The 25,871-nt window shown below is 45.5% G+C and overlaps 1 protein-coding gene across 1 annotated transcript; it reads right to left on the bottom strand.

The window, feature by feature from the left end:
- Positions 1-750: 750 nt before the first annotated feature.
- PRMT2 (protein arginine methyltransferase 2) lies at positions 751-20,467 on the bottom strand. Its single transcript, XM_081800944.1, has 10 exons — positions 20,435-20,467; positions 19,353-19,535; positions 15,415-15,576; positions 14,270-14,434; positions 12,499-12,534; positions 7,191-7,366; positions 4,447-4,576; positions 3,454-3,590; positions 1,699-1,870; positions 751-1,049 (listed from the first exon to the last, which is right to left on the bottom strand). The coding sequence occupies exons 3-10, from the start codon at positions 15,559-15,561 to the stop codon at positions 1,017-1,019; spliced, it is 996 nt and encodes a 331-aa protein (XP_081657070.1). The 5' UTR covers positions 15,562-15,576; positions 19,353-19,535; positions 20,435-20,467; the 3' UTR covers positions 751-1,016.
- Between the last annotated feature and the right edge of the window lie 5,404 nt (positions 20,468-25,871).

Below are 25,871 nucleotides of genomic sequence, written 5' to 3'. Positions count from 1 at the left end.
CCCCCTCACGGCCTAACCACCTCCCAAAGTCCCCACCCCCTCACAGCGTCACCTTGGGGGGTCGTTTTCAACCTGGGAATTTGGGGAGGACACAAACACTCTAGAGAAAACAGACAACCTGTAACTCCACTCACACAATCCTCAAAACCAGGCAAAAGCAATCTACAGTGTCAGAAGTTCGGCGTTACCGACCCTTGGGAGGTGCTCAGTGCAAGGGGCGCTGTTACACGGAGGTCCGCCCTGTGAAATTTCACCCATCTGTACACTCATGACTTATGCGGTTTGGGCTCTATATCTTCTATTTCAATAAAAAGTTAACTAAAAATCAAAACCACACACACAAAAAACCGTAAACCCGTCCCTCCAGGCTGGAGGAGAAAGGTTACGAAGCATACAGTGTGACCCCACGCTTGTAAGCAGAGCGTGTGTGCACAGAAATGGGATACACACCAACATTCGTTTATTTAAAAATATTTATTGGGCATGTGCTATGTGCCGACACATAATTTATCTGGAAGACATCTCTACAACTGTACTATCCATGCAGAGGCCCGTCACATGCGTTTCCAGCTGCAGGTCCCGCACGGCTTGCTGGGACCCCTCACTCTGCACGGCGCAGGAGGAACCAGGGCAGCAAGACACATGATGCGTGAACAGCCACTTTCACAGGAGTACGAGGTTGATGCGTGTGTGTCCTACGAGTTTAGAACGAGACCTAGCTAGGGACACTGTGCCACCGACTCACCCACAAGCCGGCACTGTGGACACCACTGGGGGACACCCGGAGACACAGCCTACTTCTAGAGGACGGACACGGGCAGTGATGGCGGTGGGGGGCTCCCGCCCAGCGCAGCGCAGTCGTCGCTGGACGACCCCGACCACGGGACCGAGCCCACAGACGCGGGCGCTGCCGCCCGCCAGGCAGCGAGAACGTGGGCCCCCGTCCCAGTGCGTCTTCGTTCGCTCGGGTTCATTCCTGCAGTGTCTGCACACTGCTTCCCACAGAACTTCAGCTGTCATCTCCAGATGGGAAAGACTTTTTCTCCACCCTGAAAAAGACAAAGAAAACAAAGCAATCAAATCAGAAATCACTTCAGTATGATTAACATGCAGTACTTCCTAATAACACTATTTTACAAAAGAACGACATTTAGGTGCACAAATTTTTTTAATGACAAACATTAAAACTTATACAATTAGCATAAAACAAAGTATAAAAGAGGTATTAAAACATAAAGAGAAGCCCTCCGATTTTCTTTTCGGCCCTGCACTAACCCATGAGAAGCCCCCGCTCAGCAGCCTCTGGGAGACACAGGCCCCGGGCCCCACCTGGCCACAGTTTCACCGTGGGCGGGATGGTTCCTCAGCCCTCGAACCGCTGCCACGGTGGGAAGGCGACCCACACCACACGCCTACATCACACACCACCGGCAGTGGGTCAGCCCCCAGCCCCGGCTCTCCACCAGGGCCTCCTGGACACGCGAAGGGTGGACCTTGGCTGGGCTGGGCCTCTACCCTCACAGACTCACCTCCTCGCCCTCTGATTCCTGTTCTGCAAGCGACAGCATTCACTTCCCATCAGGAGGGTCAGAAAAATAACACAGCAGAGGAGGCCGTGTGGTCTGGCCACGTGATCACCCCAGACCCGTCTCCCAGGACCAGCGCCCCAGCACCTGACTTGACAGCTAAGTCTCTTACTTTCTGCGATGTGGGGTCTTGTGTGGAAGTGACGGACCAGCTCAGCGCCACGGACATGTGCCTCCTCCACACGGGGTTTCTCTGCAACACAACCGAGCCTGTGACCACATCTCCCGTGAGGACGGGGACAGGCTCGTCCATCATGAACAGCACCTGCTTCCAGTGGGTGGTGCTGCAAGACACAGGGCATGAGGTCACCTCTCTGGAGCCGGACTCTCAGGCTTACCCGGCGCGCGGGACAGACGCACCCCAGCCCTACAACCCGGACGGCCTCTGTGTGTTGCAGGGACTGAGTTACAACCCAGGGCGGATGCAGCTCCTGGACGCTGCCCAGATTCCGGGAGAGTGAAGGTGGCTGGTGCTGCTGGCTCAGAGGACACATGGCCGGGCACAGGCCCCTTGCACCCTGGCACAGTGGGCATCTACCCAAAGTCCCCCGTGCGGTCTCTAAGCTGCCAATGCCCGAGATCTAGTCTCTGCGGTCCAAAAAAGTGATTATTCCTGTGAGAGTCAGGCGGAAGGTGAGCATGACAACTGTAACATTTGGGAGAAATGGTCACAACTCCCAAGCTCTTTAGGTTCTACCGGCTCTGAGAGCATGCACGACCGCCTCTGGCCGACACCTGGCATGCACCCCACGGTCACGCTCACCGGCTCACCCTCCCTCCTGCCTCACCCGCTGTGAGAGTCTCTCTCCGCCTTCACAGAGCGCTTGTCCCATGTCTGCACCCTGCTAGCCCCACCCCACCTGTGTGTGGACACACTGGGGGAAGACCACCCAGGCACACGACTGTCCACTGGGTTTCTCGTGTTCCTACCCTCACCTGGTGACAGCTCGCATCTGTGCTGGCCGGATCTGGAAGGAAGGCTGGCTGGAGCCCCAGCCCTGCCACCACCACAGGACACTCAGCACACAGGGCACACAGTCCCTCGGCTCTGCCCCCGCTTTACAGAAGGACGTCTGGGGTCCTTCTGGGCCCACTGCCACAGCCAGCATCTAACCCAGACGCTGCTGCAACCCTCCCTGGTCCAGCGCAGTTACTGAACAGGACAACAAAGGCCCCAGAGGAAGGCAGCGTTTCCAGGGGGGCTGCCGTGTCCAGCACAGAAGCGGACTACGTCAGCTTCCCAGGATGCTCGAGCAAGTGAGCAGCATCAAAATGTTACTGCATAAAAAATATGTCTGAGGGATGCCTGCGTGGCTCAGTCAGTGTCTGCCTTCAGCTCAGGTCATGATCCCAGGGTCCTGGGTTCAAGCCCCACGTCGGGCTCCCTGCTCAGCGGGGAGTCTGCTTCTCCCTCTGCCCCTCCCCCTGCTCGTGCTCTCTCTCTGACAAATAGATAAAATCTTTTTTTAAGAGATTTGTCTCAAGAGGCACTGACCTTCCCCCAGAAAGTCTGAATTAAAAGCCCCTAGAGCTCTGTGGACTGTGTTTGTATGAGACCATGGGAAGCTAAAGCAGCGTCCGGGGCAACTGAGGAAGCCCAAGTCTGCTCCTACGTACGCAGGGGTCAGAGGGCAGCCCACGGAAGCCCAGTGCGGGGTGGGTGGGGCACGGCCCCGGGACTCGCCCACCCTCTGCCTGCACACCCTGCTCGAGCACCAGGGCAGCCTGGTCTGCAGAGCCCGGGCCAACGAACCAGCACTGCCAGATCTCTGCCCACGGCTGCCATGCTGACAACGCGCAGGCTGGCCACCCGCGCCCGCTCCTCCGGGGCTGCTGTGCGGAGCCCCCGTGGGAGAGGCACACTCACGGGTGCAACGGGCCTGTGCTCAGCACCAGCTGGGGCTCATCCTCCTCCAGGCTCTGAAACCGGACACTGAACCAGGCTGTGAATCCATGCAGAGTGCCGGCTTTCCTGATCTCAAAGTGCAGCTCGCCTTTCATTGTCTGTTCAAGCAAATGGTAAGAAAGGGGCATGGCTTCCGTAAGCACGTGACACCAGGCCACAAGGGTCTCCCCGAGCAAGAATTAGCAACTGTCCTCCGCCTGGACCCACCTCACAGATCCCACCTCCCTGCACTGCACTCAGCAGCCCTACCGTCTAGTTCAGTAATTACGACTGTAACTTGCTAGTTTAGTTGAACACAGCGAACACCACATAAAATTTCCTCCTCTAAAACTGGCATCATAAATTCAAATGCTGCAGAGAATCAGAAAAGGTGTCAAGCAATTTGGGCCTCATTTGCCCAAATTTGAGTGGAATACTATTTCTTCTCAAGTCTTTGCATCAATAAAGTTCCAGGCTGGGTCTCTATTCTGCAAAACTGAGTGCAGAGTCAAGAGCTCAGTCCCCACGTTGTTCTGCCCATCTGAGCCCCAGCAGGGGCTTCCAGTGACCCCCACACTCTCCTGCACCTGCACCTCCCAGCACACCCTTAAAATGAGATCCTCCCAAATCCACACACGCCACCTCGTGGCAACAGGGGTAAGTAAAAGTAAGAATTAAGAATTCTGTCATCAACAGTAGCGAAAAAAATTTTAATTGAAAGGCCTTGAAGAAACTGGATATAATTTATTAAAATCTGAAGATGCTGAAAATATTAAACATATATCTAAGAAGAACTGATGATGTTAAAGAGGTTAGCAATAAAGAAAATAATGTAAAATATAAAATACAAAACCAGAGCATAAAAAAGAAAAGACTCTGGAAAAATCAAAGGCAAGTTCCTAACATTCGCACGGAAGTCTTGGCGTGTGTGTGCTGCTTACTTAACGTGAAAGGGAAGCACGCATCTTCTCTCACCTCTAGGTCAGCAATCTGCACGGTTCTCATGTCCAGCTGTAATATGGTGCATGGTTCAGAGAGACAGTCTTCTGGTTTCAAAATGTGGTTGTACTTGGGCTTCGAAAAAAACTCCTTAATTGCTAAAGATCTAGGGAAAGAGTCAAAGGCACTGCTCTGAGGCGTGTACCAACATCTCAGGCCGGGACACACACACGCACGTCCACAGCACTCGCTCTTTCCCTCCAGCATTAGCAGGAATTCCAAGCCATGGCCAGCGCACGAGGGCACCGAGGCAGGGCTGGAGGGCTCCCACCTCCATCCTCCTCACGGGGCCTGAACACACAGAAACCAGCCTTTCCCACACGGGCAGTGCCCGGACCCACTTCAAGGCCCTCCTCCTGACCTGTGGACAGAAGGTCCACGGGAGCCTCCCACGGGTCCCTCGCCTGCCTTCACCTCATTACGTGGACATTTCATCACCTCGCAGAGTAAGAAGGTGAGGACCGGACCTAAGATCATCACAGCAAGTAAGATACTCCTGTTCTGGATGGCCCAGGAAGAAATGTACTAAACCAGCAAGCCTGCAGGCCCCCCTAGAGCCCGACTCTCAGGAGGAGTCCCTGCATACAGGCGCTGAGGCCCTGCACGGTCGTCTCGTCGTCACCCCGTCTAACCCCCGCCCGTTCCACTGCTGAACGCTGTGCTTGCCCAAAGTCACCTACCATTTAGCACAGAAACGCTTCAAAAATCAAGCACAGCACTAACTTCTGAAATAGCAGTTAAAAGTCAACATTTTAAATAAAGATGCCACGATATGGACATATTTTTAGTATTTTCTGATAAAAATAATTATGCACGTATAAGGAACTGGGAAAATATAGAAAAGTACACAGAAAAAACTTGAACATCCCATGCCCTTGCCTCGGCACTTGATATATTTAGTCATTTTATCCCCCGGACATATATTCATATGTGTTTTTATGCAAAGTAGAAGCCATTCTGTAGACATGGTCTGTGTCCTACCACTTTCACCGTCTCTTAATCCATCGGGTGGACATACAGCAACCCAGCCATGTTCCTTTGGAACGCTGTCTGTTCCCCACGTTGTGTGTATGGGAGCACGACGTGGCACCGGGACAGATGGGGGTGGACGCCGGATACCAGCCTGCAGGGCCCCCCGCACCCACAGCTCTGGGCACATGGGCTCGTCCCCCCATCTCACCTGCAGCTCAAACAGCACCAACTGCTGTCTAATCTTTGTTCATCTGGTAGGCAAAAATGGCATTTATTTTAATTTGCATTTCAATCACTAATGATGTTGCGATTTCTTTCAAATATCAACTGGTGACTTTATTTAGTTTTTGTGACTTGCTTATTCCTGTGACTTGGCTATAATTTCACTGGACATACATCTTTTTCTGACTCTAGGATCTGTCAGCTAGCAACTTTCTCTAAGTAGTCGCCGCCTTTTTAAATTGTATTTATGCTGAGACACAGATGTCGATTTTTATAGACTGAAGTCCAGTGCTGCCTTCTTTCTTTCTGTTGACTTCCCATCTAAAGCCTGACACAGAGGCCCCCATGGATTCCTGTACTTGATGCAGATGTTTAACACAAAACTCTTAAACCCATGTGAAATTAAATTTCAATGTACAGTATGAGAGAAGGAAAGAGGTTTCAAGGGGCCCACCAATGGCCCAGAACACTTTGCCACCTGTGCCCCTCACGCCCCACCTCTCGCACACACGTTCTGTGCGTGTCCATCCTGTGCCGCCGCTCTGTCCTTCCTTGTCTCAGGACCACTCTGCCTTCATCCCGGTGCCTCCAGCTTAGACATTACACCCGGCCACATCGGAACCTCCTCACTGCTCTATTGTCAACCCTCCCAGCCCTGCCTGCCCATTTTCCCCTAGACGAATGACAGAACAGCTCTGCTGGGGACCTCTCCTCTCCATCCCCTCTGGGGCTCGGGTCGAGAGTGCAATGCTTCAACATGTTAACTGGGGAAGATTTCTTACCTTTGCGTTATCACCTCGTCTTTTGAACTGTTTAGAAGAAACCACAAAGGCCCAGAGCCCCGAGAGAGAGAGACAGCACACGCAGCCATTGGGGCAGCCAGCAGGCACCCACGCTCACCTGGCCCTCACTGCGTAAGCGAGGCTCCCTGCAGATCCTGACCGGCGGGACCCTCCCCTACTTTCCAGGGCTGACGCCGGTGCCTCCAAACAATCAGGGCATGCTAGCTTCTGTCACCGTCTTCTTACAAAAGGCAACACCAAAAACACGAGGCCGTACCAGCCAATCATTTCCTATTACAACCTGAAGTCCAACTGTACAAGCGTGTCCGTGTTAAAATGAGGACAGCAATTATGCTATGCTGGAGCACGGCTTCCTCTGCCAACTGCCAGGAACAACTTCACAAATACATTTTCTGATCCTTTAAAAATGAACAGCTCTTAGTAGGAACACGTATTTGTGTGTTAACAGACCACATATTTAGAAAGGCCTTGTTTCCAACCATGACCACATTTTTCCCATTATATCTGAGAACTTAGACTGCAAAAGCCTTGTCATTTCCCATCACATCTGTTACAAGTTTGAAGGCATGAAAGTCAACATGCGAAGCTCTTAGGCCTGTGAATGAATTCAGATCCGCGTCATGGCAGGCCCTACAACGGAGTAGGCGCTCTGTGTCTAGCAAGCCCGCGGCGCGCCCAGCCAGGCGGCCAGGAACACGCGGGCGCGCACCCCGCTGCACTCACTTGAGGGCGCTGAGGTTGAACTCGTAGGCGTTGTCCCAGAAGAGCACCTTGCTGCGGTAGTCTCTGTCCGCGCTGCAGGGCACCAGGTGCAGCGCGGCCGTGGTCGGCCAGATGACCCCATCCTCCTTCAGCCACACGTCCCGGGCGTACAGGATCGACTCAATCATGAACTCAAACTGCACAGGAGGGAGACACACAGGGGACATGGTGACTGAGGCCCGTGCCTGCGACAGACGGTCTGGGAGGACTTACCTTGTACCCACACCAGTGGTGTTGCTGGTCCCTACCCCAGCCTGGGGTGGAGTCACAGAGCTCACACTGCACTGGGTTCACAACTGGGCCCGGCCGACGAGAGAGCCCTTCCCTCTCACCATCTCTGTCAGCCCAAGTCAGCTGCAACTCCATTTTTAACAGCCCCAAAGCACTGCAGAGTTTTCACTGTAAAACCATATAAATCTGGCCTCTGGGGTATTCTCAGCATTTTCGTAACCCTGTAAGTTGACTGAGATCACTTCTTAAAAACATGAAACATTAAAGCAGGCATGCCGCGGAGGTTCATATGGTACTTAAGTCATAAGAGCAGCTTAACGCCACCTCACACCCTCAGAACGCACCGGACAGGTGGCATGTGATGCCTGAGATGGGCAGCGGGGGCTGGGAGCAGCCCCAAGAAGCCAGCCTTTGTGTCTGAACCAGGGAGCGTGCAGGGAATGGGAAGCCGATGGGAAGCCCCAGAAGGGCTTTTTCTTAAGTAACTTCAGGCGGTTTTTATTACAGAAGTAGTTTATGTTCAGTATGGAAAAATTTAGAAAACTCAGAAAAGCACAAACAAAAAGTCATGAGTAAACCCAGCACCCAAAAGGAACCATTGTTTGCTTGGCAGCTTATCCTCAAGGACTCTTCTTCACGTACACACACATGCACACATGTGAAAATTATATACAGATAATTTTTAATTTTATTTTGTTAAATTACCAATAGTAAGTCAGTCTACAAATTTTAACACTTCTTTGGATCTGTGTAACACAACCACAATCAGGATACGGAACAGTTCCATTACCCCAAAACACTCCTCGTGATATCCTTTGTGGTCACCTCCTCCCACCACCTCCAACCTCTGGAAACCACAAACTGGCCTCCCTGTGGCTTTGTCTTTTTGAGAATGTCACATAAACGGAATCATATGGTACACACTCTTTGGAGACTGGCTTCTTTCACTCATAATATCAACTTTTTCATAGGCTAGAAGGTTCTGTCCTGTGCTTTCTATCCTATTCTGTGTCTTTCCTCGTTAGAGTATCACGGTTTTAATTACTCTATGTGACTTTAATGATGCCAGCATGTCGTCTCTGGGGTTTGTCCATATTTGTGCATCAGTAGTTCATTCTTTTTTTTTTTTTTAAAGATTTTATTTATTTGACAGAGAGAGAGAGAGAGCACACGTAGGCAGAGAGGCAGGCAGAGGGAGAGGTAGAAGCAGGCTCTCCGTGGAGCAGGGAGCCCGACGTGGGGCTCGATCCCAGGACCCTGGGATCATGACCTGAGCCGAAGGCAGACGCTTCACTGACTGAGCCACCCAGGCGCCCCAGTAGTTCATTCTTTATTGCCCAGTAGTATTCCACCGTGTGGATGTACCACAGCTGCTTATCCAATCACCTGTTGAAGCACACTTGGGTTGTTTGCAGTTTTTGGCAATTATAACTGGAGCTGGTATAAACACTCATGTACAGGTCTTTGTGTGAACACAGCCTGTTTCTCCAGCATCAATACCCTCAAGTGTAATTACGGCGTCGTAGGGTAAGTGCACCTGTAACCCTACAGGAAACTGCCAAACGGTCTTCCAGGGTGGCTGTGTCATTCCTGAGTTTTAGCTGTCCACGGCACGTGGTATTATTACAGTTTCAGCCATTTCAATAGGCGCGTAGTGGTATCTCGTTAGTTTTAGTTTGTATGTCCCTGTTTAATGTCTTTTCACATGCTTATTTCTCATCCATCTATATATACTTTGATACAAAGTCTCTATTAGTCTTTTGTCCATTTTTCACTTAGGTTGTTTACTTTCTTCCTGCTGAATTTTGAGAGTTCTTTGTATATTCAGGATACACATTAGATATGTGATTTGCAAATATTTTCTCCTAATCTTACCATGGCTTTTCATTTTCTTTTACAGAGCAGACATTTTTAATTTTGATCGTCTGGCATATCAACTTTTTCTTTAATGGATCATGCTTTAAGAATCAACTAAAAACCCTTTGCCTAACCCATGAAGATTTTCTCCCAAGATTTCTTCTGCAAGTTTTATAGTCCAAGTTATTAGATCTAGAATCAATTTTGAATTAACATTTTTGTAGAAGGTATGAGGCTTAAAAATGAAGCTCTTTTTTTCTTTCTTCTTTTTTTATTTCACATATGGATGGCCAACTAACTGCCAATATCTTCTAATGAAAAGACTACCTTTTCTCCATTAAACTGATTTTGCTCCCCTGTTAAAATCAATTGACTATAGTTTTAGGCATCTATTTCTCCATTTTATTCCATTGTCTTACGTGTCTACCCTTTCCACCAATACTACACTGTCTTGACTACTATGCTTTATGCTAAGTTTTAAAGTCAGGCAGCATGTAATTCTTCCAACTTCATTCTTCTTTTTATCAGCTGGGGCACTTGGGTGGCTCAGTCATTTAAGCGTCTGCCTTCAGCTCGGGTTGTGATCTCAGGGTCATGGGATTGAGCCCCGCGTCGGGCTCCACACTCAAGCAGGGAGTCTGCTTCTCTCCCTCTCTCTCACTCTAAAATAAATAAACAAATCTTTAAAAAAAAAAAAAAGACAAAAGGTAACAAATGCTGGCAAGAATATACAGAAAAGGGAACCCTTGAACATTGTTAGTGGGAATGTAACAGCCAGTGTGGAAAACAGTACGGAGGTTCCTCAGCAAATTAAAACTAGAAATACCGGGGCGCCTGGGTGGCTCAGTTGGTTAAGCGACTGCCTTCAGCTCAGGTCATGATCCTGGAGTCCCGGGATCGAGTCCCACATCGGGCTCCCTGCTTAGCAGGGAGTCTGCTTCTCCCTCTGACCCTCCTCCCTCTCGTGCTCTCTCTCATTCTCTCTCTCGCAAAAAAATAAAAAAAAAAAAAAAAAAAAAAATAAATAAAACTAGAAATACCATGTGATCCAGCAATCCCACTTCTGGGTTTATATCCAGAGGAACAGAATCATTATCTCAAAGAGGTGTCTGTACTCCCATGTTCACAATAACCAAGATGTGAAAACAACCTAGGTGTCCACTGACAGATGAGTGAATCAAGTATGAGATACAGATGTGACATGTGTGTGACATGTCACCGCAGAGGCGGACATACACAACGGAGTACTACTCGGCCGTGGGAAAGAAGGAACTTCTGCCATCTGCAAACCCATGGATGAAGCCAGAGGGCCTTATGCTAACGAAAAAAGCCTCACACAGATACACAAATACTGCATCATTTCACTTATATGTGAAATCCTAAAAAAAAATTTTAAGTTGAACTCATAGAATCACAGAGGGTAAAAAAGTGGTTACCAGGAGCTCAGGGGTGAGGAAAACAGGGAGACATTGGTGAAAGGGTACAAACTGTCAATTATAAACTGCGTAAGGTCTGAGTATCTATTACATACCGTGGTGACTACAGTTGACAATGCCGTCACTGTGAGGTGACAGATGTGCTAACTCAGAGGGGCAGGGGGTGAGGGGAAGCTGTCGATAATATATACAAATATCAAATCATCATCCTGCATATTTTACTATCTTATGACTTTATAATTATACCTCAATGCAAGTGAAGACAGACAACAGATAAATAGATCATACATAAAGAAGGGAGCTTCAAGAGAGATTACAACTGAGAAATATTTTTAAAAGTTGGAAATGGTCTACAAAGTGAATATAACATCAATTTATGAAAATATGAATCTTGTTCACATTATCAAAGCATGTTCGTATCAGGTTGTAAACCAACATGCGTCTGAGCATTAAATTAATTCACCCTTAATTTATGCTCATTAAATTCCTTAACTTTATTTGCTTAAAAAAAACATAAAAAGAAAAAAGAGTGAAAGAAAAAAAACAGGAACAAAGAACAAGAACAACAAACAGAACACAGTAACAAATATGGTAGATATATTAATCTGACTATATTAATAATCACTTTGAATGCCAATGGTCTAAATATACCAGTTAAAAGACAGAGATTATCAGAGTGGATCAAAAACTAAGACCCAACTAGGTACTGTCTACAAGAAATCCACTTTAAATATACTGACACAGGGGTGCCTGGCTGGCTCAGTCAGAAGAGCATGCAACTCGTGATCTCAGGGTCATGAGTTCAAGCCCCACATGGGGTGTAGAGATTACTTAAATGAAAAATAAAATGAATAAATATACTGACACATATAAATTAAAAGTAAATGGATGGAGAAAGATATGCGATTCTAACACTAATCAAAAGCAAGCAGGAGTAACTTGTTAATTTCAGACAGAGCAGGCTTCAGAGGAAGGAAGTTATCAGAGATAAAGAGGGCCATAGCATAACGATGAAGGGGTCAATTCTCCAAGAAGACATTATACACCTAACAACTGAGAATCACTGTGTAAGGCAAAAACAAAAAGAGCTGCAAGGAGAAAGAGATGAATCAGGCACCCCCGTCTCAGAAAAGGACAGATCCAGCAAGCAGAAAGTCTGTAAGGACACAATCGAACTCAACACCACCATCCACCAACAGGACATAATGCAAACCTACAGACCACTTCATCCAACAGCAGAACACACCTCCTTCTCAAGCTCACATGGAGCACTCACACGTTCTGGGCCATAAAACACATCTGCACAACTTTAAAACAACAGAAATTATACAATGTCTGCTCTCAGAACACAACAGAATTAAACTAGAAATTAACAGAAAGATAGCTGGAAAATCAAAAAATACTTGAGAGATTAAAAAACACTTCTGGAAAAAAAACACATGGATCAAAGAAGAAATCTCAACAAAAATTTTAAAAATATTTTGAATATTACCAAACTTTTTGTGCATTAATTGATAGAGTCATGTGAGTTTTCTTTTGTAGACTGTTAATACAGATTACACGGACTTATTTTTCCATACTGAACCAGCCTTGAATTCCAAAGCTAATCTCTTCTTTGTTAGAATGTTATTCTAACTGCAAGATTACATTTGCTAGTATTTTTGAGGATTTGTGCATTTATGAACATGAGTTATTAGGTTGCAGTTTTTGGTTTGGGTTTGGTATTAAGGTAATGCAGGTCTCACCAAATGAGCTGGGAAGAGTCTGTCCTCTTCCATTTTCTGAAAGACATTGTTCAGATATGGCGTTATTTCTTCCTGAAATGTGTTTGCATATTTTGCCAGTGAAATAATTTAGGCCTACAGATTTCTCTTCCGAAGGTTTTCAACTGTAAGTTCAATATCTTTATTAGTTATTTCATTATTCAGGTTATCTACTTCATTGCGAGTTAGTTGTGGAAGTTTGCAGTTTTCAAAAGAATGGATCTTTTTCATCTAAATTTCTGAAGCTACGTATGGAGAGACAGAGAAGGAATAACAATGAACTCAAGACCAGGTCAGTGTACTTCAAACTCTGGTCTTCTTTCCCAACATTCCTGCTACTATATGCTTTTCAAAGTCCTCGAACAGCGTCTCCCTGCACCCTGTCTTGGATCTATAGCTGTATTAACTGGGAGACAGGGTGGAGTGTGCTTACTCCATCTTACCTGGAACTGAAGCAAGGTCATTGCTATGTATGATTTTTTTTTTTAATGTATTTATTTGAGAGAGAGGCAGCGTGAGTGCACAGTAAGGAGGGGCAGAGGGAGAGAGAGTCTTAAGCAGACTCCGAGCTCAGCACAGAGCCCCACACGGGGCTCAATCTCACGACCCTGAGATCACAACCTGAGCCAAAACCAAGAGTGGGACACTTAACCAACTGTACCACCCAGACGCCCCACTATGTATGGTTTTTAAAAAAACTGGACTCATATTGTACATGCTTTTTGGTGCTTTTTTCAAAAATACCACCAACCAATGTTTTTTCTCTAAGATTATTACAAGTTTAAGGTGTACAGCATGGTAATTTGGCTTATATATATTGCAAAATGATTACGATAGGTTTAGTTAATATCTATCACCTCATATTGACACATTAAAAAGATAAAAACTTTGCCTTGTGATAAAACCTCTTAGATCTACAGCTGACCTTGGAACAAGCAGGGAATAGGGCACTGACTCTTCATGCAGTTGAAATCCACATATAACCTTTGACTCCCCAAAAACTTGATTACTAATAAGCTACTGGTGACCTAAAGCCTTAATAAGAACATGAACAGTCAATCAACATGTATTTTGTTATTTATATTGTGTACTGTGTTCTTACAATAAAGTAAGCTAGAGAAAAGAAAATGTTAAAATCATAAAGGAAATACACTTACAGTACGGTCCTATATTTATCAAAAAAATCCCACGTGTAAATCCCATGTCCACGTGGTTCAAACCCACGCTGCTCGAGGGTTGAAGGTGCTCTGATAATGATGGTCCCACACATCTCACAGCAGGGCGAGCCGCAGTCGCCACACTGTACATCATGGCCCGGGACTCACCTGTCTGGCACCTGAAGTCTGTTCCCTGTGACCACAGTCCTCCCATTCCTCCCCCCCGCCCCCTGCTAACCACAAATGTGATCCCTCTTCTAGGACTGTGGTGCATGAGTTTTGTGTTGCCGTCTTTAGATTCCACATGTAAGTGAGATCATACCACAGGTCCCTCTCTGACTTACTTCACTTAGCATAACGCCTTCAAGGTCCGTCCATGTCACAGACGGCGGGACATTATGGCGTCACGGCTGCCCTGCACTAAACAGAAGTCAGCGCCAGGAGAAGCACCAGGTGGTCTGGCTGAGCACGACAGCCACGGCTCTCCCCATGCTGTTCTGCTCACCAGAGCCCGAACCCAGTTCACACCCGCTCCTTGGAATCTGCACTTCCTCGGCGCAACCCACGGCCATCCCACGTGTCCCGGCGCCCCTTACCAGCAGGCAGGTCCCCATCCACTCGGATACCAGCACGTCTACCTTCTCCGGCAGCACCACATCCTCCACCTTCTGCTGGAACACGGTGATGATGTCGGCAAAGCCATTCTGCATGACCAGCTGCCCTGTGTGCTGGGCCATCTCGCTGGCCTCCACCGCATACACCTGCACGTCACAGGACCGTCAGTGTGCATCCCACCCACAAAGCAGCCTGTCATCTGCTCTCCCTGGGCCTGTGGCTACAGCCAAGTCAGAACCAGCCTCAGAGGAAACAGGGACAGAAGGAAGGGAGCGTGCTGGAGAGCAGGGACAGCAGCTGGGCCACACTGTGTGACCTCCAACAGACGGAGCCCTGACAAGGGAGCTACCCCCAATCTTAACTCTACCTTCTGCCTAAAACAGACAGGGGGCTGCTGGTGGAAAGAAGCCTCTGCATGCACGCTGGGCATCCATCGCAGGGGCCCCAATGGGTCAGACCCAGTGGCCCGGCTCCCATACACACAGCCACATACCCCATAACTGACGCCAGAGATTCCCAGCACGGGTCTGAGAACAATCCAGCATTCAGGCTACCAGTGGCTGAGACAATTTCAAGCCCAGGTTGTCAGAGGAAGGTCCTGAGTGCTACGTCTTGGTTCTGACAGCATCTGAACTCCAGGGACCACTGTCCTGCAGTTTCCGTTATGAACTAGGAGTTTCATCCACCTGTGTCAGGGGCCATCATGACCCTTCAACTCTGGAAGCCCCACACATGCTCTGAAGGGAAGAGGATGAAGGAACCCAACATGGGTCACAGAGACTGGTCTGTTCTGGCCCTACCAGGTGGTCCCTGCTCGGTGCAGGGATAACACTTGGACAGTGATCTACACAAGTGGCCCAGCCCCAACACAGGGACACAAGTGTTTCTCTAACTGAAATAAACATTTTACAAAAAATATCCCACCACATGCAACTCACTCAGGTATTTTCTATTCCGTCCTATTCTACTCTGTGCTGTTTGTGACTCAATAAGCGAGGTCATGACCCGACAGGCTCAGGGTGTAAGAACGCACCACCCCTTTCACCGACATGATGCCTTTGCACACTGATGACACTTCACCAAGACTCAGCTCAAAGCTGCGAAGGGCCAGCTGTGTCTTACTCACGGCTTTCGGCTGCGCATAATGTGCACAAAAGAGGCTGATAATCCCAGTTCCACAGCCAACGTCCAGAATCACTTTATCTTTCAGGGATTCTTTATTCTGCAGGATAACGTTGTGGTATTTAGTGGTTCGTGGCTGGTCTGCCAACATTTCCAAGTGAAGTTTCTAGAGGAAATACACATTAGGAATCATTGCTTGTAATCTGAGCTGTGCTGAGCTCTGGTTTAAAAAGGAAGATCAGAGACTGAGCTAACCCCCTTGATCCCACCATACCATGCCTAAAAATATGAGCAACAAAGAGAAAAAGACACAAAAATCGAAAGACCTAAATATGCCAGTAGATAAAAATACAACAGTGAAGGAATGACATGGAAGCTTCTGGAATCCTTCCAGTTCAGTGTGATGCTGCCTACAGCTTCTCCCTGCACCTCCCCAACAGCCAGATGAGCAGAGAGGCAGGGGTGGACCACTCGGGAGGTGGCGCAGACATTGCCCCCCTGACCACTGTTCCCACCTGAGACAGGAGCAACCACCCAATTCCCCATCAGGTACAACTTGGCCAAGTATCCACCAAGAGAGAATGTGGACAAGCCACCAGGAGAGATGCTAGAGGAGGCACATAGACCCCACATGAAACTATAGCTCTGGAGGGACGTGACAACCCCGATGACCCTCAGGGGGTGAGCTCAAGGCCCCCAGCCATGTCCAGAGGGAGGAAAACACATGAAACCCAAGATAACATAACACCCCATGGGAATCACGCTACTCCCCAGAGAAACAGAGAAAGGCTCCTCCAAATGGTTCCTGAAACCACGGGTGGCAGTCAGAGCCCAGAAGGGCTGAACCCAGAGCACCGTCCCCCACGCCCCATGCCTCGGGTCTCAAGCTGCACACAGCGCAGCTGCGAGGAAGCCACTGAAGCTACCCAGACCAGGTCAGCACAGACAGGAAGCCTGCACAGGGCCTTCATGAGCCCACTGTGGCTCCGCACAGAGACACTGAGCACTGAGAAACAAAGAGACTGAGGGTCAGAGTGGACACAGTCAGGACTCAGCCATCCCGCCTGGAGTAGTCCACCTAAATAGAAAGTCAGAACTAGGAATCTAAGGTGTACCGTGCTGACGTCAGGGGAAGAAAGTTGGGTGGTGGCATTATCATCACCCAAAATACCCTTCAGATCAAAGAATATTCCCCACAACAAAGAGGGTGAGGTCACAGTGACACCAGAATCACTTCAGCCAAAGGGCATAATTCTAAATAGTTTTGAACCTAGTAACAAAGCTTCAAAATACACAAAGCAAAAAGCAACAGAAATGCAACAAGAAATAGACAAATTCACAATTATGGTCAGAGACTCCCAACATCCTTCTCTCAGTAACTGATAGAGTAGAAAAAAAATCAGTAAGGACATAGACTTGAACAATACTATCAAAACCAATTTAATCTGATATTTATAGAACACTGAACCCAACCAATTTTAATAATAATACACAAAAACCATCTAGGAATAGATTTAACAAGAAAGATACAGCACCCTATATGGTCAAAAACAAGGCTGAAGAAATGGGCACAGTGTGATGTTACCATCATGTCACTTCTCCCTAAATTAATGGGAGACTTTCCACGCAATACCAATTAAAATGCCAGCCAATTTGGCATGGGGAAGGGTGAATAACAAATGATAATAAAATTAGCTTCAAAAAATTAAACAGACCAGCCTAGCCATCAAAGTACTAAAAAGTATGAGGACTGCTAGAGGCCCAGCTCTCCCAGATGTTTAAAAGCTTCAATAATGAAAAGCATCTGGAATGACAGAAAAAATGAACAGATCAATGAAACAAACAGAGATTACAGAACTAGACCATAGAAATTTAACATATGATAAACGTGCATTTCATGTAATCAGGAAAAGGAGGCTCACTGAATAACTGATGCTGGAACAGCTGGGTATTTGTGGGGAAATTAAGTTGTAACTTTACCTTATTCTTTACAACTAGTAAACTCCAGACTGATTTAAATATTTCATTGTTAAAAATGGGGTCACAAAAGTACTAAAAGAAAATGTGGACATTTATAATCTTGGAGGGAAGAAGGTCTTCGAAGTAGGACACAAAACCCAAAAGTCACAAAGACAAAAAGGACAAATTAGACCACAGAAAGGTAAAAAGTTCCATGGGAAAAAAGAGAGGTGAGTGGTTAGTGTAATACGTACCGTAAGTATGGGCTAACTTGCTTATTTAACATATAAACTGACAGAAATAAAAAGAAAAATGAGCAAATTATATGAAAGTTTACCCAAAAAAGAAGAAATAGAAAAGGCCAACAAAATATAGAAGATGACCAATCTGACTTTAAAAAATGGAAACTGAGATCAAGAGATACCATATTTCACCTTTAAGATGAGAAATCTTCTTTGGCTTTGGAGATGTGAGGTTGTGAAACGAGCATTCACCTACCCTGGTGGCGTACGGTCAGCCAATCTTTCTGCAGACTGGCAGAACTGGCAAGACCCACCAAAGTAAAAGAAATACATACACACACCCTACAAATTTATCCAACAGAAAGTCTAGCAGAAGTTTAAAGATTCCTGTAAGAGGGAATCCACTACAGCGCGGCTTGTCATGGGGCAACACGGCAAAGCTGTTAAATAAGCAAATCACCAATAGGGTCCTTTTGAAATCGACAAAATACTCTTTCTTAATAGTTTGAAAGCTCTAATCATGAACATACATCAGGGGCTTTTCATTTATTGTAACATGTTTAACTGTGAAACAGGACTTACCTACCTAAAGAGCGCTTACAATCTGTCAATACAGTTACATAGCAAACACTCATGCAACCACACCAGAACACTCGGCAGCACCCCAAACCTTCCCACCCCAGCCTCACGGCCACGAAAGCCGGGAAAGAAAACCTCCCTTAAAATGGACAGGGGGTGCCCTGGGGGTGGGCAGGCTCAGCACTAGCCCTCCACCATGGCAAACTCCAAAGGAAGAAGCCTACTTTACTAACTCAGCAGGAGGAAGATTTTCTCCAGGCCTAGCAACAGCCCAGCCGAGGAGAAGCCTCCGCCACCCTCCAAAGGCCCTCCGTTCCACACAGCCCCGCCCACTCCCCGCCTTCTCTATGAAGAGCCTCCTCGCCTTGGGTCTCCAGACTGGCCCGTGGTGCCCCACAGGGCGCTTGTCCTCGGTTGCAGTTCCTCTGCTCTTCTTGAATAAACCCATTTTGCTGGTATGACAGTTATTTAATTTTTAAGGTTGACACCATCACAGACCCCCTGGTAACAGGAACCACCATCCTGATTCTCGGAGGAACCAGCTCCCTGATCACTTACCTTCATAAACATCTTTTAACACTGCTTTTTAACTTGATATAACTGAATCAAAAGTTATTCTTTGATGTCTTGCTTCTTTCACTCAACGTTACGTCTGCAATGTTTATTCTGCACGCATCTGTTTTTATCTAGCTTTAAAATACAAACAGGGGCTGTCTGGTCCATAAGGTTATAGGGAAAAAAAACCAAAAAACTAATAAGCTAGTTATTTAGAGGTATTATTTTTGACTTGTGTAACGTTTTTGTATTTAAAATAAAATGTTACTATTTTTTAAATGCTGAGAAAAGTTCATAATCCCATTGCTCAGATAACATCTCTAAACCACCACGCGCCAATCCAGCCCACCACCTGCTTTTGTAGGGCCCGCAAGCTAAGAATGGCTTTTACAGTTTTTATAAAAATCAAAAGAACATGCCATGCTCATTTCTTTATGGTTTTATGGCCGCTCTTGCACTACAATGGCAGAGATGAGTAGCCACATGGCCTGTTGAGCCAAAGAAAAAGTCTGCAAACCCTGCTCTGAACCATGAAGAGCAGCAGCCCAGCTGAAGCTAACTTTAAACCAGAGACAGGGAACCACCACCTCAGTGGTTGCAGCAGTACCAGGGTTCCGTAGCTGCCGAAGTACTCTTCATCCTGCCACGTGTCTTCAGGGTCACACTCCTCCAGGTGCTTCCCAAGGTGGTTTGCAGGGATGTACCCACAGCAGCCTGCACGCTCGCCCCACCACCAATCAGCAGTTGTCTGTCTCAGGATGAGAATTTTTTCTCCTCTCAAAAAGCTGAGCTGGAAAAAAACATACATAGAAGTCAAAATTCAAGAAAAACCTGTAGTTGGTATTTCAATTGTTGGCTCAGTGATAAATCCATCATTGGGGCCCAAATCACAGCTATTTCAAAAAGGACTCAATGGGTAATTATACAAACTCACAATTTCTGAAAATGATACCAAGACTTAGAGACTTTTGTGGAACAACTACATGAAAGAAAAGCACAGCTTAACTGATATTTTTTAAAGGAAAGAGTAAACATGTTTGAATGGCTTAAGGCAGAATTTCTCTACAGCCTCTTCACTGTAACTCAGTTATGTGATAGCTGATTCATTTACTGGAGCAGAAAAAGCTACATTCAAGTCGATGTTTTTTTCAAGATTTATTTATTTGAGAGAGAGAGTGTGAGTGGGAGGGAAGGGCAGAGGGGAGACGGAGAGAGAACCTCCAGCAGACTCCCCGCTGAGCACCGAGCACAGAGCCCGATGCGGGACTTGATCTCACAACCCTGAGATCATGACCTGAGCTGAAATCGAGGCGGATGCTTAACCATCTGAGCCACCCAGACGCCCCTCAAGTCAATACTTTTATTTTATAGCCTTATTTTTCATTAACTAGACTAGGTTCTAAATCATGGTTTCCTAAAAGAAACTGGAGCAGGTGCTTCCTTCCCTCCTTCCTTATCCACGTATCTTCCACTTCAGGCTTGGCATCGGAATTTGTTAGGCTGGGAAGAGAAGGGTCCCTCACAGGTCTCATTTGGCTCTAAACATCTGAATACTTCTTTACTTAACTTTGGTATGACTTCTTCAAAATTTATATCTAATTCTGTCATTCAGCATGGCATTTAGCCGAATCCATAAAACATGGACCCAAGGCCCACGGCCCCTGCATGTGAGCAAGTGCTTAGGGTTACCTGCGTCTGGTCAGTGGCAGAATAGTCTGCAATGGCCACAAACTCTTCTGGGTGCACACCCTCCTGGAGATGCTCCTGGTCACCACACTCCACATGATCTTCTCCCTCCTGCTCAAAGCCAAGCAAAGAACAGGGGATGACTATGGGGTTTCTCTCTCTCTCTGTCCATCCTAATAACCAAAGGCTACAGGTTATTAGGATGGTTTCAAATGAAGATTCATGTGACCAGGTTTAATCATACAATTTGGATCATCTTCACTAGGAGGATCGAGGGATCTCACCCTCACTCCACCTTTACTGTTTGTCTCTAGTACAAAATTATTTGCATCCTAAGAAGATCATCAAATAAGAAAAGAGGCACTGTTAGTGTCTACTTGGTGACTGACCCTGATCACCTGCAACTCCTTCTGAAAGTTGTGACCAGCCCCAAGAGAAAGAAGACCTGTTTCTGGGCCTCACGCTCTCGGGACCTCATCAGACCCAAGGACAGAGCTGGGCAGGCTTCTGGAAGGTGCCAGTGACTGGGCACGACCCTCACGGCCTGCCCTGGACCACACTGCTGCTCACACAGGCTGCTCAGGAGCCGGAAGGGGAGCCCGAGCCCACACACTGCCCAGTCTACACTTTCTATCCGAACAGGCTTGTCTGGAAGGTGTCCACTGGAGGTGGCAGAACCTCCAAGCACATGTTCCAGTTCAATGAAGCAACCCCGTCCCAACATATACATTTTTAACAAAGTTTCCTAAATTTAAACATAATTCATGTTCTTTGGAAAATGTGTGAGGCACAAGTGTACACAGAGGAAAATTAAAACCATCTGTAATCTCGCCCACTGGTCAGAAATAATGATGGTTAACACGTTAACATTTATATTTTTTCAGGCTTTATTTTTTTTTTTAAGATTTTATTTATTTGTCAGAGCAAGAGAGCACAAGCAGGGGGAGTGGCAGACAGAGGGAGAAGCAGACTCCCTGCTAAGCAAGGAGCCAGATGTGGGGCTCGATCCCAGGACCCTGACCTAAGCAGAAGGCAGATGCTTCACTGACTGAGCCACCCAGGTGTCCCTCTGGTTTATTTATTTTTTTTTAAAGATTTTATTTATTCATTTATTTGAGAGAGTGAGAGAGAGAGAGAGCACATGAGAAGGGGGAAGGTCAGAGGGAGAAGCAGACTCCCCGCCGAGCAGGGAGCCTGATGCGGGACTCGATCCCGGGACTCCAGGATCATGACCTGAGCCGAAGGCAGTCGCTTAACCAACTGAGCCACCCAGGCGCCCCCTCTGGTTTATTTTTAAGATTTATTTATTTTGAGAGAGACAAAGAGCACTCATGTGTGAGAGGAGGGGCAGAGAGAGAATTTCAAGCAGACTCCCTGCGGAGCACGGAGCCCAACGTGGGGCTCGATTTCACGACCCTGAGATCATGACCTGAGCCGAAACCAAGAGTTGGATGCTCAACTGACTGAGCCACCGAGGCGCCCCCAGGCTTCTTTTAAAGTGTACATATAGCATGTGCATCAGGGTGTTTATTGGCATCATGAAATTCTGCCTTGTGTTATGTTTCCCACTTATTAAATTCTTTTTTTTATTAAGTTCAATTAGCCAACATAGAGTACATCATTAGTTTTTGATGTAGTGTTCAATGATTCATTAGTTGTGTATAACACCCACTTATTAAATTCTGACCATTTTTCCTCTTTATTAAATTACTTTTTTTTTTAAAAGATTTTATTTATTTATTTGAGAGAGAGAATGAGAGAGAGAGAGCACACGAGAGGGGGGAGGGTCAGAGGGAGAAGCAGACCCCCTGCTGAGCAGGGAGCCCAATGCGGGACTCGATCCCAGGACTCCAGGATCATGACCTGAGCCGAAGGCAGTCGCTTAACCAACTGAGCCACCCAGGCGCCCTATTAAATTACTTCTAAATACTACATTGCTAACATCTGATAGTATCCCATTCTATGAATCATAACTTATTTATCCAATCTCCTAGTTTTGTACCCTTAAACTGTTTCCAGTCTATACAATTACAAATTATGTTAAGACGAACTTTCTTAAACATATGTCATTTTGTCTATCCATGACAATTTTCTTAGGATAAATTCCTGAATGGGAAAATGGCAGATTAAGATGCTGTGTACTTTTATAACTTTTAATGTCATCACCAAATGCCCTCCAGAAAGATGGGTCCTCAGACCTACATGCAAATAATGGAATGATTTTCCCACACCCTGATCAGCAGTGGGCATGCCTCATCACTCAAACCTCTGCCACTCTGGGCAGAAACACTGTCTTTGTTAGTTCCATTTGTCTTTAATTACTGGTGAGGGCAGACATGTTTTTCAAGTACTTATTGGTCATCTTTTTTGTTAGTTGCCTATTTGTGTCCTTTGCACATTTTCCTACTAGAGTAACGTGATTAGTTTTATGCAGTTATCATTTTCTTTTTAGCTTGCCCTCCATCCCGTCCCTGCTCCAGCCACATCATCACCCTCTCACCACCATCCCTAGTCCTCACCTGGCGTACGCCTCTCCCGCCTTCTCCATGTTCAAGTCACATACATGCACACACACACTCACACACATGCACAGTTGTTCTTCTGATATAGTGTTTGGTGAAGGATGTCACAAACCCTTCTTTTTATATTTTTTACTCACATAATACCTTGTGAAAAACTCCCCAATTCTTAGAACTCTAACTTATAATTTTCAATGACTGTGTAATATTCCACAGTAGGAATTCTTCCTGATTCTTCAGTCATTCTTGATTAATGGACTTTCTCTTGGTGTCCAGTTTTCTACCACAATGCGGCCACAACATTTATACACATTTATCCTTATGTAATGACATTTTATTTCTATGAGATAGATCACCAGGGCTGAAAAATAAGCATGGTTCTCATTCACACATTTGCCAGATTCTTTCCATAAAGGGTGTAGCACTCCACGCTTCACCAGCAAAGCTGAGAGTACCCTCTGATGAATACTCACCAGCAACAGGCATTCTGATGGTCTTTAATTTTTGCCAGAGTGATAAGGTGTAGAGACACCAGAAAAAGTAAATATGTGGGGAAACAAGACTATTTCTTATACTCTATAAGAAAGACTTTTAATAGTATAAGGAGATAATAATTTATTGTGGGGTTTATGACATATATAGAAGTAAAATATGATACATCAATAGCCCAAATAGCACAAAAATGGGGGCTAGTAAATGGAACTAATTTGGAGAAGTCTTACATTGCGAAGTGGTCAAAAAAAAAAAAAAAGACTGGGATAGGTTAAAGATGCATATCACAATTTCTTGGTAACCGCTAAAATATTAGTAAAAGATGATACAGGTGAAAAGCCAACAGAGGAGATAATGTGGAATTATAAATAATATTTCATTAATCCAAAAGGAGGCAAGACTGGAGAAAGGTACCAAGAAGAAATAGAAAACAAACAGCAAGATGTTCAACTCAACCATATTAGTCACTATGTTAAATGTTAATGGACTAAATACTCCAATTAAAGAGCAGAAATTACCTGACAGTAAAAAAAAAAATGACACACCTACAGGCTCTTTACAAGAAAAACATTTTAAATATAAGGTCTTATATTCAAAATATAGGCGTATGTGTACCATGCAAGCTGGTACAGCTATGTTAATATAAGACAAAATAGATGCAAGGCAAGAAATATTACCAGGTAAAAAGAGATTTCATAAAAATAAAAGTCAATTAGTCTAGAAAGTAAAAAGTATCCTAAATGTATGTGCCAAATAACAGATTCAAAATATATGAAGCAAAAAGTGATCGATTCAAAAGGAAATTAAAAAAAAAAAGACAAATCCACAATCATAGTAGAAATTTCTTTGAACATTTATTTATTTTAGAGACAGAGAGAGCAGGTGTCTGGGCAATTGCGTGGAGGGGCAGAGGGAGAGAATCCCAAGCAGACTCCCTGCTGAGCACAGAGCCCGACAGGGGGCTCAATCCCATGACCCTGAGATCATGACCGGAGCCAAAACCAAGAGTCGGGACACTTAAACTGACTGAGCGACCCAGGCACACCCATAGTGGAAATTTTTGAAGCTCATCTCTCTCAATAATTACACAACAAATGGGCAATAAGTCAGAAAGAACACAAATATTTGAACAATACTAATAACCCATTTGACCTTAATGACATTTATAGAAAACCACCAACCACAGAAAACATATTCTTTTGGGTGCATGTGGGACATTCACCAAAATAGCCCACCTGACTAGGCCACAAAGCAGGCCTGAATAAATTTCCAAACACTGAAATTTTACAGAGTATATTTTCTGACCAAACAAAATCAAACCAAAATTAAATAACAAAAAGATGAATAAAAATTCCTAAATGTCCAGAAACAGGCAGCACACTTCTGAACAGCCCAGAAATTTTCTAATTTCCATTGTGACATATTATAAAGTATTTTAACTGATCAACAATGAAAATATAATGTATTTAAGTGTGTGAGGCACAGCAAACTGATGATCACAGGAAAAGTTATGGCTTTAAAAACATGTATTAGAGAAGAAAGGCTTAAGTCAGTGATGCAAACTTCCATCACAAGATGCTATAAAAAGAGAAAATTAAACCCAGAGAATAAAAGAAATAAAGATAAAAGCATAAATCAATAAAATAGAAAGCAGATGAACAAAGAGAAAGTCAACAAAGACAAAACCAGTTCTTTGAAAAGATAAAACTGATAAAACCCCTTAAAAGATAGATCAAGAGGAAAGGAGAAATAAAACACAAACTGTAACAAGGATCTCTTCTGTAATGATGGACACAATTAACAGGATAAACACAAATATTACTGAAATACTACCATGACTAACTCACAAGTAATTGAGAAAAGTAAAATAACAAGATACCACTTCTAACTTATCAGACTGAGCAAATTTTAAGAGTCTGATGTTCTCCTACCCTACGATCCAGCAACTGCACTACTAGGTATTTACCCCAAAGATACACACGTAGGGATCCGAAGGGGTACATGCACCCCAATGTTTATAGCAGCAATGTCCACAATAGCCAAACTATGGAAAGAGCCCAGATGTCTGCCGACACATGAATGGATAAAGAAGATGTGGTTCATATATACGATGGAATACATATACAGTGGAATATTACCATCAAAAAAGAATAAAATCTTACCATTTGCAACAAAGCGGATGGAACTAGAGGGTATTATGCTAAGTGTAATAAGTCAATCAGAGAAAGACAAATACCATATTTTACTCATATGTGGAATTTAAGAAACAAAACAGAGGAACATAGGGGAAGGGAAGGAAGAGTAAAATAAAATAAAAACAGAGAGACAAACCATAAGAGACTCTTTTTTTTTTTTTTAAAGATTTTATTTATTTATTTGAGACAGAGAATGAGAGAGAGAGAGCACATGAGAGGGGGGAGGGTCAGAGG

The sequence above is a fragment of the Leptonychotes weddellii genome, chromosome 1, assembly GCF_054177405.1.
Source record: "Leptonychotes weddellii isolate Sample4059 chromosome 1, ASM5417740v2, whole genome shotgun sequence".
Taxonomy (NCBI): domain Eukaryota; kingdom Metazoa; phylum Chordata; class Mammalia; order Carnivora; family Phocidae; genus Leptonychotes; species Leptonychotes weddellii.
Note: the sequence above shows the minus strand (reverse complement) of the source record. Positions and strands in the feature narration are given on the sequence as shown.

What these genes read in the sequence shown, in the direction of transcription:
- PRMT2 (XM_081800944.1), bottom strand. Translation starts at nt 15,561, where the DNA reads ATGTTGGCAGACCAGCCACGAACCACTAAATACCACAACGTTATCCTG. An exon ending in ATTATGCGCAGCCGAAAGCC is followed by an intron (nt 14,435 to 15,414) that starts GTGAGTAAGACA and finishes TGTGACGTGCAG; the next exon opens with GTGTATGCGGTGGAGGCCAG. An exon ending in AAGACCCCACATCGCAGAAA is followed by an intron (nt 1,050 to 1,698) that starts GTAAGAGACTTA and finishes TGTCTTTTTCAG; the next exon opens with GGTGGAGAAAAAGTCTTTCC.